The sequence below is a fragment of the Balaenoptera borealis genome (genome assembly GCF_965194805.1).
Source record: "Balaenoptera borealis genome assembly, chromosome: 7".
In the NCBI taxonomy this organism is placed as follows: Eukaryota; Metazoa; Chordata; class Mammalia; order Artiodactyla; family Balaenopteridae; genus Balaenoptera; species Balaenoptera borealis.
In genome coordinates, this window is record NC_138864.1 from 12,741,731 (window position 1) to 12,757,250 (window position 15,520).

Here is a 15,520-nt window from a genome sequence, read left to right on the forward strand (position 1 = left end):
GACGCTCGCCCTGCCCCCGTCCACCGCTGGCCCCTGCATCCCTCGCTGGGCTCCGCCGGAGCCCACTCAGGGGGAAGCACCTGTTCTCCCTCGCCCCCGCGTAGCTCACCTCCCCACTGCTCTCAGCTGCTAATCTGTCCTGTGAGGAGGGACTATGGCCGCGGCTAGGGAATCTGAGCGGCACCCTCACAAACAAAGCCCATACTCCACCACACTCCACTTCAGACCACCTGCGGGCCCTTCATCCTGCAGGAAAACCACACATTCTCCCCAGCCCTGCAGTGAGCTGGGAGCTGCCCCCCACTCCAGCAGCACCCATCAAAGGGATTCCTTAAAATGGGATCACTGGGGGGAAGAGACGCTTCAGGGAGACTGGGGGAGGGCGTCTGCCAACCACCTGTCACCCCACCCTGGGAACCCCCAGGGCCCTCCCACCTGGAGCCCCCCTGATGTGAGCCATTAGGACCAGGCGTCCCCCCACCTGCACCTTGCCAGACGGGAGCTTCCTCACACGCCCAACGCATCTACTGACCCAAACCGGCCACCCCCGAGGTCTCCCCAGGGTTCAGGAGTTTTCATTTTCCCCACGAAGCTCTCTTGGACTTCCCTGGCAGTCCAGTGGTTAAGACTCCGCACTTCCACTGCAGGGGGCACGGGTTCAACCCCTGGTCGGGGAACTAAGATCCCACATGACTCGTAGCGTAGCAAAAAAAAAAACAAGTCCTCCCATGAAGCTCTCTGAACTCGCGGCCTGGCCAGAGGTGCCCGGAATATGGCGACCACAAGGTTTAGCACCTGCTGTGCAGAAACCACAAGGGAGACAGGCCGGGGGTCACCGTGAGCGTCTCAGAGATGCAGGTGACCACGGGCTGAGGGATGGAGAGTCAGGGGAGGAGGCATCGGGAGGCATCACCCGCCACGGCTGCAGCAGTGATCCCATCTGGGGCCAGCCCAGCCCGGCTGCACTCCCGGCGAGCCCATGGGGCACTGACATCACTCACAGCTCAGCACAGGAAGGAAACAGCGGCAGATCACCCCTCGGACTCTCCGGGAAGGCCCCAAGACAACACCTGGGCCAGGGGAGCTAGCAGCCAGTCCGGGCAGAATTGCCCAGCCCGGGGGAGCCCACGGCTTCTTGCCACGGACGGCAGTCGGCAGCTCTGGAACTGTGCCCAGGCACCTCTAAGGCTCACGTGGGAAACAGCCACTTGGCCCGGGGAAGACTTGTGCCACGTCTCAGTGGACCTCCTCCCAGGTGGGGACCTCCAAGGGGGTCCCACTCCAGGGGGACCCTCCAGCACTGGACACTAGCCAAATGGACATCTCTTTGGCGTGGTGAGACAGCAATCCAGAAGAAACCCCCTCCTCCAGAGCCCGACCACTGGCTTCTGGGCTCCAAGGCTGGGCCGGGGCTGGCACACAGGTGACCAGCAGGACCACACCCGGCCTGGGGCTGCTTTCGCCGGGGATGATGGCACCAGGACCGCTGCGGCTCTCACGGCCCCAGCCAAGGGGCTGCTCAGGGCCTGGTCCCCACGTGGACCCAGGAGTGTGGTCTGCACTGCACCTCTTCCCTAAGGGAGGCCCCACGCTGGCGCCAATTCCACAGGGCCCAGGTGGGTGGGGCATAATCCCCCCTGGCCAAGAGTCCAGTCCCCCAGCACAGTGACCACGCCCAGTGTAGACACAGGGCCCAGCCTCGCCCCTGGGACCCTTGCCCACCAAACTCCCCATCTCATAAGGGGCCATCTCAGAACGGCGGGCTGAGCTGAGAGACAGAGCCAAGCACCCCGTTGGTGCTGAAACACATGTGGGCTGAGTTTCAGACATTCACACCCCCAACCCTCTGTCTCCCAGTGGAATTCCGCTGGGCTGGGCTTCCCCCAAAGGCTTCTCTGCAGTGCGCTTGGTCAGCCCCAAGTATGTAAAGACAGAAGAAGCCAAACAGGGAAAAAGCACAAAGCGCCTGGGTCAGACCTGGACCACCCAGAGGGCCCCGCCCCATCCCCAAAGGGCCTCAGGAAGGAAGGGCAGACACTTTAGATTTACAAGCTGGGCAGTTAAACGGGAAAAGCAGCCACCTGACGTGTGCCCCTGGTGTCCTCAGAGGGACCCTTCATAAGGGGAAGTAACACACACACACACCACAAAGAAAAAAACAAGAATTTTAAAAGGTTCATGGCAATTTGGAAAAGAGTTCAAATATCAGCAGCAGATCGTCCCCCGGTCACTGCACCCACACCCCCGGTTGCTGCTCTCACACTCCCGTGGTCACCAGGACAACGTCCCACCTCCACGGCAGGCCTGAGACCCGAGGAGCCCCGCGCTCTGCCCACTTTCCCAGGCCGGCCGCTCACCTGTCCCCCTTCCCCCATCCACGTACAGAGCATGTCACACCCAGATCCCCCCACGGCCCATGCAGCGCGCAGCTCTGGGGAGACCACGCTCGCCCCTCGGCACTGCTCCGGCTCACTGATGCCTCTGCCCACGAGGGTTCCCCTCCTTTCACTCGGCGGCCTCCTGACCCCCCAATCCCGAGGCACCCCAAGATCACCCCTATTTAGCATTCAAACTCCTCCACTGAACTTGATGCATTTTCAATCTGCCGCCGCCCAGACTGTCCCCAGCACGGGACTCAAGGGCCCGTCCTGCAGAGAAGCCAGGTGTGCGGACTCAAGGGTGCGGCTCCAAGGACGTCCTTCTCACAGTCACAGAGGGCAGTGCGGCCACAAGACAAGGAGGGAGCTGCTGCCCAGTGCACCCACCCCCCGCTCCACCACCTCCTGACTCCCCACACGCCCCCCACCCCACCCTGCAGAGCCGCTGTGCGTTTGGTCTGTGGGCCAGGCTCCAAGACCCCTGGGTCCCTCTCACCTCCTTTCCCAGGGTGCTCACAGGGGGACCCATTCATTCCCACCTCCGCTCAGTCACCGCCAGCCGGGTGGTGCGCTTGTCATCTTTTCAAGCATAGCTGGAAAAATTGCTAAAAACTGAAAAAACTGCTCTGTTTTTGAATTAATAGAAGTATTTTAGGGCTACCATCTACCATCTTTCGAAAGAAGAAGGGCAGAATGTTGATAACTGTTGGAGCTGAGGGCTTCTGCCCAAGAAATCACCACGCTGGTCCCTCTACTCTTGTGTATGACTGAAGTTTCCGTAATAAAAATAAAATAAAAACAAGTTATGTTTTAAAAGATTCTCATGGGCTCTTGTGAGCTCCTGCCATTGGGTTTCTAAGCCCCAAGGCCGAGGCCCGCTGGGCTGTGGTCGCCTCACCTAGGCAGGGGCAGGGGGACCCAGGCGCAGGGCTATGTAACCCTCGGCATCTTCATCAAGGGCGCCTCCTGGTGTTGGGGTCCCGGCTCACCCCACCTGCTGGTGCACAAGTGAGCTGGGCCACAGGACCGTGTGCCTCCAAGTCCCACCCACCCGTCCACAGCACCTACAGTATTTCAGCGCCTCCGTTCACCTTTACACACCTGGACACCGACTCTATCCACAAAGAGGGTCTCACCCCGCTGCCCATTTCTGAGCCTTGAACAAAGTGGACTGCAGAAAAGGGTCCCACTTGCACAGGGTGCTCCAGGGACACAGCGAGTGCCCAGGAACCACTTGTGATTCCTGCAGGTAAGGATGTGCTTTAAAATAAAACAGCAGGGGCTTCCCTGGTGGCACAGTGGTTAAGAATCCGCCTGCCAATGCGGGGGACACGGGATCAAGCCCTGGGCCGGGAAGATCTCACATGCCGCGGAGTAACGAAGCCCGTGCGCCACAACTACTGAGCCGGCACTCTAGAGCCCCCGAGCCACAACTACTGAGCCCGCGTGCCTAGAGCCCGTGCTCTGCAACAAGAGAAGCCACTGCAATGAGAAGCCTGCGCACCGCAACGAAGAGCAGCCCCCGCTCACCGCAACTAGAGAAAGCCCGCGCACAGCAATGAAGACCCAACACAGCCAAAAATAAATAAATAAAATAAATCAATTTTTTAAAAATTAAAAAAAAATAAAATAAAGCATCAGAGATATTTCCAAATCCTTAGGCTAAACCAGTGATTCTCCAAATGTGCTCACTGAGCTTCTCATCCACGCAGCAGGGCACATGTGTTTGGGAAAGCAGCCATCTTGCAAAACAAGTTCAAAGAGCACACATTTCAGATCCCCTTGGCCACGGTTGATTCAGGAGGCAACGCCTTCTCTTAACAAGAGAGTGTTTCTCCCATAAGGAAAGTAGGCAAAGGCACTAAGAAAATGCACTAACGATTTCACAGAAGGCCATCACTCCAGTACATCCCTCCAGCACAAGGCTCCCCCTCCCACCAATGCCCACGACCAAGCTCTCCCAGCAGCAGTGGGCAGAGTGTCCCAGAGCGGACGCCTCCCTCAGATGCCCACATGCAGCACGAGACTGCCACTGCAGATGCGGGAAGCACCCTTGGAAGAATGCAGTCTCACACGGGCTCATCAGGCAGCTGCTGAGAAGGGCGCTAGGGGGACAGTGCACAGGACAGGAGGCCACACAGGAGGGCCGGCCGGAGGGCCAGGGTCCCAGGCACGGCCCGGGTTCAAGGGGGCAGGCCCTGCTGTGGTCGGTCATTCTCCTTGTCCAGAGTGTGGCATCTGACATCCCCCAACCTGGGCACATGGTGCCTTGGGCCCCACACGAGCCACTGTGTGAACAAAAAGGCCCATCCATCCATCGGAGTCAGCTGTGCTCCCGGAAAGCTAGGCTCTACTTCAGCAAAGGAAAAGCTGGACCCTGATATAGTTACTCTGTACTTCAGAGTCAAACTAGAAAGCTGCCTCCCGAGTGGGAATGTGCCCACAGGGAGGGCTTCCCCCTCTGCAGGGCGTGGACAGCAGGAGCGAGCCCCAGCATGTCCAGGGACCCTGACGCACCACGGATGGGAGCCCCGTCCCCAGGGCCCCTCTCCTGCGCATCCTGCCCCCCTGCACCCGGATCCCTCCCCGGGCATCCCCTCCACCTGCCTGCACGAGGGGCTCCTCACCTGGGATCCCTCATAAGCACCCTGGTTCTGGGCCTGCAGCAGCCCCGCTGCCCACAGGATCCCCACAGGCTGCGAGCGCCTGGCCAGGCCCCCTTCCAAGCTGCACTGCCCACCTCGGCGAGTGCCCCCAACTCCAGACCTGGACACACAACGGCCCTGCTCGCTGTCCCTGTGCCCAGGCTGCGGGCCCTCAGATCTCAGACCCTGTGCCAAGCCTGACGCAAGGCAGGTGCTGGGTTCTGAAAGAAGAGTGGGTGGCCTCAAACCCAGACACCCAGGCTCTGCAGGTCCGGGGTGGGACTCAGGGCTCTGGACGCCACCAACACATGCACACTCACGTGAACACACTCACATCCCTGCACACCAGGATGCACGCACATGTGTACACACGGGCGCCTACGTGTGCACACACATGCACATACATTACACGTGTCCCTGGCAGCGGCAGCCAGAGGCCTGTGTGCGCCTCTGTGCGCGCGCACACGTCCACAACACGCGCAGGCGCGCGCAGAGGCCCCACCCCCAGAGCTGCGCGCATGCTCCGCACAGCCCCGCCCAGAGGACCCTGGCAGCTCGGTATTAAGGCAGATCCCACCGCTCTCCAATCCAAGAAGACAGGGTCCGGGACGGAAGGGGACAGAGCAGGATCCAGGGAGGACGAAGACAGGAGGGGCGCAGACGCGGCAGTGAGGGGCAGCCTGCGGTGGGTGGGGAGGCCGCGTCAGCCCCACGCCCCGCCCCGCCCCGCACGTGGACGTGAGCCCGAGGAAGCCCAGCCTGCCCTGCCTGGACTGACGCAAAGCAGACAGAGGGCAGAGGGACACAGCCGGTGGGGGCCCCGGCCCTTGTCACTCGTCCTCAGGGCTCTCAGTCCTACACGCACGGCCCCTCACCCGACCTCCCCACCTGGGCAGAGCCTGGGGCCTGGTCTCATTTCATGCACTGGTCGTGGAGTTGGAGGGCCCCAGGCCCCATTTCCCTCGGGGGAGACACGTCCACCCAGAAAACAGTAAAAATAATCAGAGTGTGTTGCGGGAACGTGTGTGAGCGCGCCTGTGAGTGTGCATGTGGGTGTGTTCCTGTGTGAGCGTGCAAGGGTGTGTGTTTATGTGTGCATGCATGTACACACGTGAGTGTGAGAGCACGTGCGTACAAGTGGGAATGTGTGTGAGCGTGAGTGTGCTTGTACGTGCATTTGTGTGGGTGTGAGTGTGCACTCAAGTGTGTTTGTATGTGTGCATGCACATGCGTGTGAGAGAGATGACGGACCACATGTGACTCACATCCTCACACATGGCGGAACCCAGCACTTAGGGGCGGGAAGGTCTTTTCTGCCTGCCTGGCTCAGCCCCTCGGTGCAAACTAAGGTGCCTGCAGTCCGGGAACAGGGTCTCACCCAGAGGTGCAGGGGCGGGGTGGTGGCCCAGGCCTCCTGGCTGCCATGCGGCCCTTCCTGCCCCACCGCCAGCCCCTGCACAGCCTGGCACATGGACGAGCGAAGCCCTGGCCCTGGGGAGGCCTCAGCACAGACACAGCCCTCTGGCTGCCACTGCCAGGGACCCAAGCTGGGCTGTGCTACGGTAGGGCTCCCAACAGCACACCGGCCGGAAGCGATGGAAACACCCAAAGGGCACAGTCTGGACAGACGGCCTGCCACCGGCATCCTGCGCGTCTCTTTCAGCGTTTGACCAAGACCAGACACACGGTCACCGAGGTAGGGAAAACTCGTAGGTCACAGGCTACGCTCAATTTGTGATGACAAGAGGACACTCCCACTTCACTGGGTGCTGGCCCCACGCTGCGGGGAAGCCACGGTCCCAGAGGGCCACCTGCACCTACACAACCACGGGCGTGACCTCGGAGGAAACTGAGGCACAGGATAAGTCCCCTGCCCCCGGCACCACAGCTCGGAGCAGAGCCCCCGCGGTGCTGGGAATTCTGACCCACCCCATCTGAGTCAGGAAATGATCCGAGGATATTTCTGGGCTCCAAGCCTGCAGGAACACAGAGCCGGCAGGAGACCCGTCAACCCAGAGGCTGGGCCCTGACCCTCTGGACCTCACAGATGTGAAGGGAGAAGGGCATCACCCCAGAACCACTGTGAGCCCCTGGAAAGGGCAGCGGGTGGGGACGTTTCCCCACAGGACCCGCTTGAGGGACACCTCCAAATATTCCTTGTGGCCCGAGCCCCAGGGCCTCCCCCCAGCTGCCCTTTCTTCCACGCCCTCCTCCCTGGCCCCATGGTGACCAGCTCAGTCCCTCAGGCAACCCCCTGCAGCCCCAGGGCCCAGCAGCCCCTTGGCCTCATCTGTCCAGAACCTGGGCTGGAGGCACTGCCCTCAGGAGGCCACCCTGAGCCCCCTGTCTGCCTTGTCCCCTTCCCATGCCTCCGAAGGTCACACACACTCCCCCCAGCACAGACTGCAGTTCCAGTTGTTGATTGGGGTCCCCAAAGACTCACTTCCTGGGGGGCAGGTGGTCTGGTCCCCTAGCTCGGGGCCTGGCACCCAAACGTGGATCACAGAACTGTCCAGAGAAGGTGCCCCAGCCCGGGCAGCTGCAGAGGCTTCACAGCCATGTCTGCTCCGCCTGGTCCCCGGCCCTTCCACCAGGTCCACCGGGGGGCCAGACTCCAGCACGTGGACAGTCCGGGGGTCCTGCGGCCACAGAGGAAAGCCTGGGGCCCACAGGACTGCCCGGAGGGGGAACAGGTGGGAACCCTCGCCCGATGCCAGGACGGTTCCCCCTCACCCAGGCCCCACGTCCCTAGTTCCTGCTGCCCTGGTGTAGGCGGCTCTAGGTGCTTCTTACCGTTAGAGCAGGCTGCCCTGGGGGGAGGATGGCACAGCTGTGATGGAAACAGACCAGGTTTAGGGAGGGGACCGCCCATCACACAAGGGGGTGGGGGAATCAGGTGTTCCCTGTGGGATGCCCACTGGACATGAACCTGGAGGCCTGGAGGAGGCACTGGACACTGCCCAAGGCTCCGGGAGCAGCCGGCCTGTAATGTGCAGGGGGTGGGAAGCCGGGGCAATGAGACCGGGAGCTGTGGGGCTGAGCCCTGCCCAGTGACGGGAGGCCTGGGGGAAGAGCGTCCAGCCGAGGACAAGCCACCTCCTGCCTCCCTGCTTCAGCCCCGGCCAGGGCAGCACTGGGGCAGCCAAGGCCGGTGAGCAAACAGGTGATGGGATCCAGCCAGGGCAGGGGAGGGAGAGGGAGGTACCAGTAGGGGGCAGTCGGGAGGCTGGGGGGTGACGTGCAGCAGGAGAGGGGCCCCACCTAGGAAAGAGCCCAGCCAGAGGAGAAGGGGCCCCGCCGGGGTGAGGGGCCGGCTGTGAGGCACGGCTGCAGAGGCGGGCTGGTCAGGAGAGGGTCCAGGGAGGCGGGGTGAGGGGAGATGCAGAGGACCGGAGGGGAAGAGGGCCAGCCAGTGGAGCCGGGGGCCATGGGGGGGAGGGCCCCGCCTGAGGAGGCGCTGGGGGGAGGGAGGGACACAGGTCCTGACAGACGCCCCGGAGGCCTGCCTGGAAGGAGGGGTGGGAGACACATAGGGGCGGGAGGCATGGGCTCCCGTGTGGCAGGCAGTACAGCCGGCGCACGTGGTGATTCTGAGAGCGGTCACGTGGCGCCACCTGCCAGCACTCACGTCCTCCTCAAGGGCTCAGACCACACTGGAGGGGCAGGGGGGATTCTGGCCAGCTCCCACCTCCCCAGGACTGCAGCGATTTGTTACCCTTTCTGTGGTTCAGGCACTAAACACATTTCCTTTACGTTGATAGGCAACCAAACTGCACTGCAAGTTGCACGCTGCAGTGGACCCTCGCTATCCCCCCTCTGAAAAAAAGACAGCAATCCTGACCCACCTGCCCAAAAAGCGGGCATCCGGGAGGGAGCCCTGAGAAGAGAGTCGGCACAGGGAGGAAGCCGGGGCTCTGCGCCCTGCACCCGTCACAGGCAAGGCACCTGAGGGGCAGGGCAGGCACCCTGAGCCAGCAGCCCGTCTCCAGAGACACCCCTCCTGCCCCACCATCACTCCCCGGCAATGACCTTCACAAACACTCCCCTGACTCTACTTCCCCGCCACGCCCCAGCCCACGTGCCCCTGAGCACGGTCCCCTCCCCCCCAAGCCTCGCCCCTCAGGGCTCTGTCAGTCAGCAAGGGACAAATCTGGCCTCTCCCCCTCCCCTCCTCCGCCACCCTCGAAGCACCAGGACCCCAGGCTGCTGTGCTCACCCCCCCACCCCATGCCCTCCAGCCTGCCCACCGCTGCTGGTTCTGAGCAGGCCTCAGGTGTTCTTGAACGTGATGCCTTCAGTTCTGACACGTTGCCCAGTTAAATAAAAGTGAGTGACTGTGTTTAGGTACAACCAGGGGGCCCTGAGAGCAAGGGGCTGGGAGAGGGAGGGAACCCAGTCCGGTCCACATTTATGGGGCTCATCCTTGGTGCTGGGCCAGGTGGGAATAAGGCCATTTCCCCTAAACTCTTTCTGCTCTAGCGGAAAGCAGCAGGCACACCCTCTCGGGGAAGGCTGGAGCCCCCCAAATTTCAGCAGTGCAGTCACATGGCCGGCTTTCTGCATGTCCACCTCTGCCTCCCAGCATCTGGGCTGGCCCCGGCTCTACAGAGCCCAAAAGCACACGGCTGCGTCCCCAGATTCCCACACACCAGGGCGGCACAGGATTGCTGCAAGAAAGCCCTGGAGCCTCCCTGCGGAGGGCCTGAGGCTCTGGGAGCCCACACTTGAACCCCGGTCTCAGTCCCCAGAGCACGCTTTCTCCAGCGAGCATATGACACGCTGCATATATGCAGCAAAGGCAGCACCCCTGCACAGACCGCCTCATTCATGCAGTCCTTCTTCTGCCTCTTTTTGGCCTCTACCCTGTGTCCTGCAGGGCTTCTGCCTGCCCCAAATTCCATCCTGCGAGAGCAGCGCTGTCAGCAGGTGAGTGTACTGCAAGATGGCAGGGAGGCGGTGAAGCGTGTAGCAACGGACACGCTTCGGAAACGTGGGTGCCATCTTCTTCACTGGTCTCGAATACCAAGTTGCAGAGCTCACCAAGGGCAGATTTCACAGACTCCCAGAATTTTCTAATTGGAAGGGAGGATCCCTGGGGCACCATACCGTCGGATCACCACATATTTCTCTGCGTCCATCCCCACCTATCTGTCAGTATCACCACCACCTGTACAGACTCGTGGGCTTGAATACGAACATTCTAAAGACGCCGAAACGATTCAGAAGGGGCCCAAGATTTCGAATATGTGCTTTTCCAGTATGAACTTTTCACTTTCACCACAGCCCTACAGGGGAGCTGCGATGCCCTTTAGACAGGTGGGGAAACTGAGGCTCAGGAAAGGAAGGGTCTGCATTGCCCAGGGAATCACAGCCAGTAGCAGTGAACCCCGGATGTCTGCTCCCTACGACTCCCGCGCCCCCAGGATGGTCTCCCTTCCTCCCTAGAATACAGGAGCTCCTCTTATCCTGGGGAAGGGGCAGAGTTCTGAGTGCCCGAGGCACCTTTACAGACTCCCCCCACCCCCCTGCCGCACCCCTCCCCCCTCTCTCTTTTAATCTTTTAATTCTCTAAAAGGAATGACTACAGGCTACATAGAGCATTGGTTATTAAAAAAGGAGAAGACAATAGTACTGCCTGTCACTGAAGCAGCTGACTGAAGCCCTGGGTGCAACCAGAACTGAGCCAGGCCCCAGCCCAGGCCTGTCCAGGCCCCCTCCCCACCTGGAGCTGACCTGGCTTCTGAGCCTCCCTCCCGGTCCTGGTAGGGAAGTTGTCCTTGCTGGGGGGGCCTGGCTGGGGGGGGGGGGTGGAGAGGGGCAACCACAACACATGGGAGGGTTATTGGGGGAGAGGTACAGGGGTGCCCCCTGCGAAGGTCAAACAAGCCCCACTCAAAGCCCATAGGAGGCCTGCTGGAGAACCAAACCCTCCCCCCTCCCCTCCCCTCTCTCCCTTCCCCCTCCCATCCCTTCCTCCCCTCCCTGGGGGCACGCAGCCCTCTGGCCCTTTTCCCTTTTTTCTGCCTTTATCTCTGCCTCCTCTCTGCCTCCGGCCTTCACCCCTACTTCCCTTCCTCTCTTCCCCCCACCCCCCAGCCCCTCTGCACATACTCCCTCCTCCTCCCCTCCCAGCCCTCACCACACACTGGCCTCTCTGGGTCCTGAAATATAGGTCCAGCATTGTGTCACTCCTGTGTGTCCCATGGCCCCTCTGACCCTGTGCATACCGGGCCTCACCGTCTGGGGGCCCCTCCCTTGGTCCTCGGGTGGTGGGTCCTTAGTGGGGCCCCAGCCCCAGCTGTCTGACACCCATCACTCCCCCCACCCCAGTTGTTCCTCCCAAAGCCAGATCTGTCCAGCTTCCCCTCCTCACCCCATCTCCCCCTTTCTCTCCCTAGATGGGCTCCCCCGCCCCATCAGATTCCCCCGCCCTCTTGCCAAAATGCAGCCAGAGGCAGAAACAAAACCCTCCCTCAGGGCCCTCCAAGCCCAGGCGGGATGGGCTGGGCTGGACGGAAAAGCTCCAAAAGCACCACGCGGCAAGACATCTGCCTCAGCCCTCTGGGGTCCTTGGGCTGCGGAGGAGCCCGCAGGAAGCAGCCGGCATGGGATCCTCGCCGCGATCTTGCCCGCCCGGGAAAGACAGTGACAAAGTTCAGGCGCTGCGAGCCTGGGTCCCGGCTGCGGCAGAGCAGGTCGAAAGAGACCAGAGCCCTGTGCGACCTTGGCAAACCCTGTCCCTGTGGACCCCAAATGAGTCCACAACTGGGTGCCAGGGTGGCTGGAAGGGGCCAAAGTCCTTGCCCCCTTCCCACCTCCCCCATGGCGGCAGGGTTGGGAGGGGGACCCTGCGAGCCCCGCGTGGGCTCCAGGCTCCAGGCGCGAGGGAGAGGCACCCTGGGCTGTGCGCACAGCCCGCAGGAATCCTGCCTGCCCTGGCCCGCTCCCCGCGCCTACTTTTCGTCCCTCCTGCGGGGATGGGTGCAGACAGACAGGGTCGGACCCGAGCTCTGGCCGCACCTGGCCGCTCACCAGCTGCCTGACCTTGCCAATCCTTGCCCTCTCTACACTAGTCTACCCGTCTCCACATTCCACACCCAGGAACGCTTTGTGGGCTGTAACTCGGAAAAGAGTCGGCCCCAGGGTGCCAGCCCCCACTGTGTCCCCTATTCTCTGAGTGACCTTGAATGTCCCCCCTCCAATTCGGGGCCTCAGTTTCCCCACCTGCCCAACCGGGCGATGCGCGCCCTTCTCCCCGCGTTCCCAGTCCCTCCCCGGGCAGGTGTGTCCCAGACCGGATCGGGAGCGCGCGGCGGCACTTACCGTCCTCCAGAGACGTGGGCGCTTGGCGGGGACCAAGGTAGCCGTGACCAGCAAATGCGAGGCGGCCACCACGAGCCCGAAGCCGATGGCCAGCAGGCTGCGCACGGGCAGCAGGGCATAGGAGACGAAGGTGACCAAAAGGAGCTGCCAGACGCCCTGGTCGGCTGCCACCGGCACCGCTGCCGCCCCGGCGTGGGCCCCGGCGGGGCCGCCGAGCGCGAAGGGACAGCAGAGCAGCGCGAAGGTGAGGCTGAAGAGCAGCGCGAGCTGGCCGACCTGCTGCAGCTGGGGCACCTGCAGCGAGCGGACGTTGGTGACCACGAGCAGCGCCAGGAAGAGCACGCAGTGCACGGGGTGCGAGCCCTTGGCCAGGCCGGGCGCGGGCCCCGGCGCGCCCAGCAGCTCGGCCAGGGCCAGCGCGCCCGCCAGCAGGCTGAGCACGGCCAGCGCCTTCAGCGTGGCCGCCTGCTCCAGCCGCAGCGTGTAGCCGCGGAACAGCGCCTCCAGCTCGGGGCACGCGAACTCCTCGTCGCACGCCCGCAGCCCGCGCCGGCCGCCCGGCCCCGCCGCCCGCTCGGCGCCCCCAGACTCGCCCGCGCCGCCTCCGCCTCCGCCTCCGCCGCCGCCTCGGCCGCGCGGCGCCCCCGCCATCCCAGCGCCATGCAGCGGGCGCGCCCCTCGCCGGCCGGGGCGCCGGGCGGGCGGGCGGGCGGGCGGCGAGGCGCCGGGGCGCGGCGGGCAGAGTTGGGGCGCCTGCTGCCCCGCGCGCGCGCCCCGAGCGCGTCCCCTCCCGCCCGCTGCGCCTGCGCACTGGCGCCGCCCGCGCCCCGGCCGCGGTCCTCCGGCGACCGCGCTGCGACAGCTGAGCTCGGAGCCGCGGGCCTGGGCGCGCGAGGCACACGCGCGCGCCCCGGCCCGCACCCCAACTCCGCATCCCAGGCCCCCCGCCGCCGGAGGGGCCGCGTGAACCTCGGGCGCCCACCTACCCCGCTCCCGGCCTCAGTTTCCCCTCTGGTGGGCAGTGCCACGCACTGTGCTGTCTCTTGGGGCGTTAGAAATGCTGAAATTTTGCGCTTTTCCCCTTTGGGAGGGCTTACCTTGTATGCCCCCCCAATAAAAGCAGGTCCCTCTATTCTAGAGGAACGCAAAGTGGGGCCCACGCTTGACTGCGGATCCATAGCCAGGGCCCTGCGAGGTGAGGCGATGCCCAAGGACCCGGAGGAGGGGAGGAAGGTGGCCGCCCGCGGCATCTCCCCACAGGCCATCTGCACGCGGGACCCTCCACACGGCGGGCTGTGGGCAAGTCCTGCCCTGGTCCCTACACCCCCTGTGAGTGGGTGCAGGGGTGCAGGAGCAGTGACCAGGTGGTGTAGTCCGACAAGCAGAGCCCCCAGCCGGAGTTCGGGCCGTGGGGCGTGTGGCCAGTGCCACCTGGGTGCAGAAGGAGCCAGGTCAGGGTCCTAGCGGTGAGGCCTCTAGGGAAGGAGGTGGGAGGCTGTTGGCTCAGGGATGGGGTGGGAGTCGAAAGGAGAAGGGACCCTGCAGTTTGCCGTAAGAGGAAACTGGAAACCCAAGTGATGGGGAGATGTTTTCTTCCAGCAGGACAAATGTAGGGACCGTTGCCATGGCACGTGCGTGGGACCCACGGCTCACATTCATTCACTCTAAGGGAAGGGGCTTTGTGCCGGCCTTCCCCTGTGTTATGCTTACAATGGCCCCTGGGGGTCCGTGCCTCTGTCCCCCCTTTGCCATGAGTATCCCAGAGTAAGCAGCTGGCTCCAGGAGGTGTGGAGAGGTGTCAGGACTCACAGCAGAACCCCTGTCCCCTCCATCGTCCTGTGCTGCTTCTCATATGAGTCGACCCCCATATGTATGGACCAGGAGCTGGAGGTCCCAGGAAGTCCCAGAGACCAGGAGGCTCGCCCTCTGCAGGAGGTCCTCCCAAGGCCCACTTCCAGACAAACAGGTTGAATTAATGCAGCCCAAGCATGGGTCTGTTTTAGAGGTACTCCCTGGGGTCCAGGGGCTCTAGGGGTAAGAACCACCGCACCGTATATTGTTATGCGGGCACAAGAATTAGAATTTGAGGTGTGTTTCACATCTTTCTGGAATCGGTATTAGTTGAGCCATATGAAGTTGCCATTTTTGTAAGAGTCCAAAGTAATCCCTTATCAGCGCTGATAGTTATAAAGACAGCAGCTCACAGACTCTGCCTAGGCCAGGAGCACTTCCACTCCATGTCCCCAGCAGTTCACATCAGCAAATTTTTGGTGGCCATAGGGTCCCTCCTGGTGAAACAGCCTCCCCACACAGGGCACCTCCTCTGTGAAGCCTTCCCGATACCCCCTGACTCAGCTAACTGCTTCCTCACCCCAGTTCCTACTCCTCCCTAATAGTCACCACTCTATCTGATCATCAGGTCGTTTATGCCCAACCTCTCATGGAACTGGCAGCCCTGGGAGGGCAGTGTCTGAACCACGAAGATCACCTGCCTCCCCTCATTTGGCAAAATGTCCAACTTCCATCATCTACTTTTCTCCCTGCCCCCAAATGGTAGTAAAGTCTGCAGGATTTTTCTTTTTAAGTTCTGAGTATCAAGAATATATTCTCTTGTTAAATGATGTAGTATATTTTTTATCTTAATGATTTTATGAAAAGAAAGCTGAATAATATCCAAAAACAGATCAAACTACATAAGAATGAAAGAAATATGACAAACTGACCTGGGTGCAAAGTTCACAAATCAGCAGCACACTCTTCCCTTGCCCAACAAATTTAATAGGCAAAATTGGCATCAACTCCTTTTCTAAAGAGCTTGTGTATATCAGGGTTGATGGAAAGAGATTCAGGCACGGGCACCATGCCCTTTGCTTGCTGCCACACATGGTCCTCCTGACAAAGCATCCAGGGCCGTGGGGTACAGTTCACAGGTCATTGTCACATCCATCATCCCATTTGGCATCCTGGAGAAAAGATTTATCACCCTTGCCTTGTTGACCAAGAAGCAGAGGCCTGGAGATGCTTGTGCAATGCCAGAGACAGGAACACACCAGAGCTTCGTGTGAGCTGTGAGGGATCCAGCTTCCTAACTCCAGCTGGTGGGAGGGGTTGCCACAGTGTGGACATGCACTGTTCATAAGTTCATCTTGTCTCGTCGAATCTTCTGGGTGGAAA

The 15,520-nt window shown here is 61.8% G+C and overlaps 1 protein-coding gene across 2 annotated transcripts in view; it reads right to left on the minus strand.

The window, feature by feature from the left end:
- ADCY1 (adenylate cyclase 1) overlaps window positions 1-12,997 on the minus strand; it is a gene marked incomplete at its 5' end in the record, with an annotated part of 131,093 nt that extends 118,096 nt beyond the window's left edge. For both annotated transcript variants that reach the window (XM_082400198.1, XM_082400199.1), the window contains one exon: window positions 12,347-12,997. In XM_082400198.1, the coding sequence (XP_082256324.1) occupies window positions 12,347-12,997 (651 nt within the window). The remainder of the gene's footprint in view (window positions 1-12,346) is intronic.
- Between the last annotated feature and the right edge of the window lie 2,523 nt (window positions 12,998-15,520).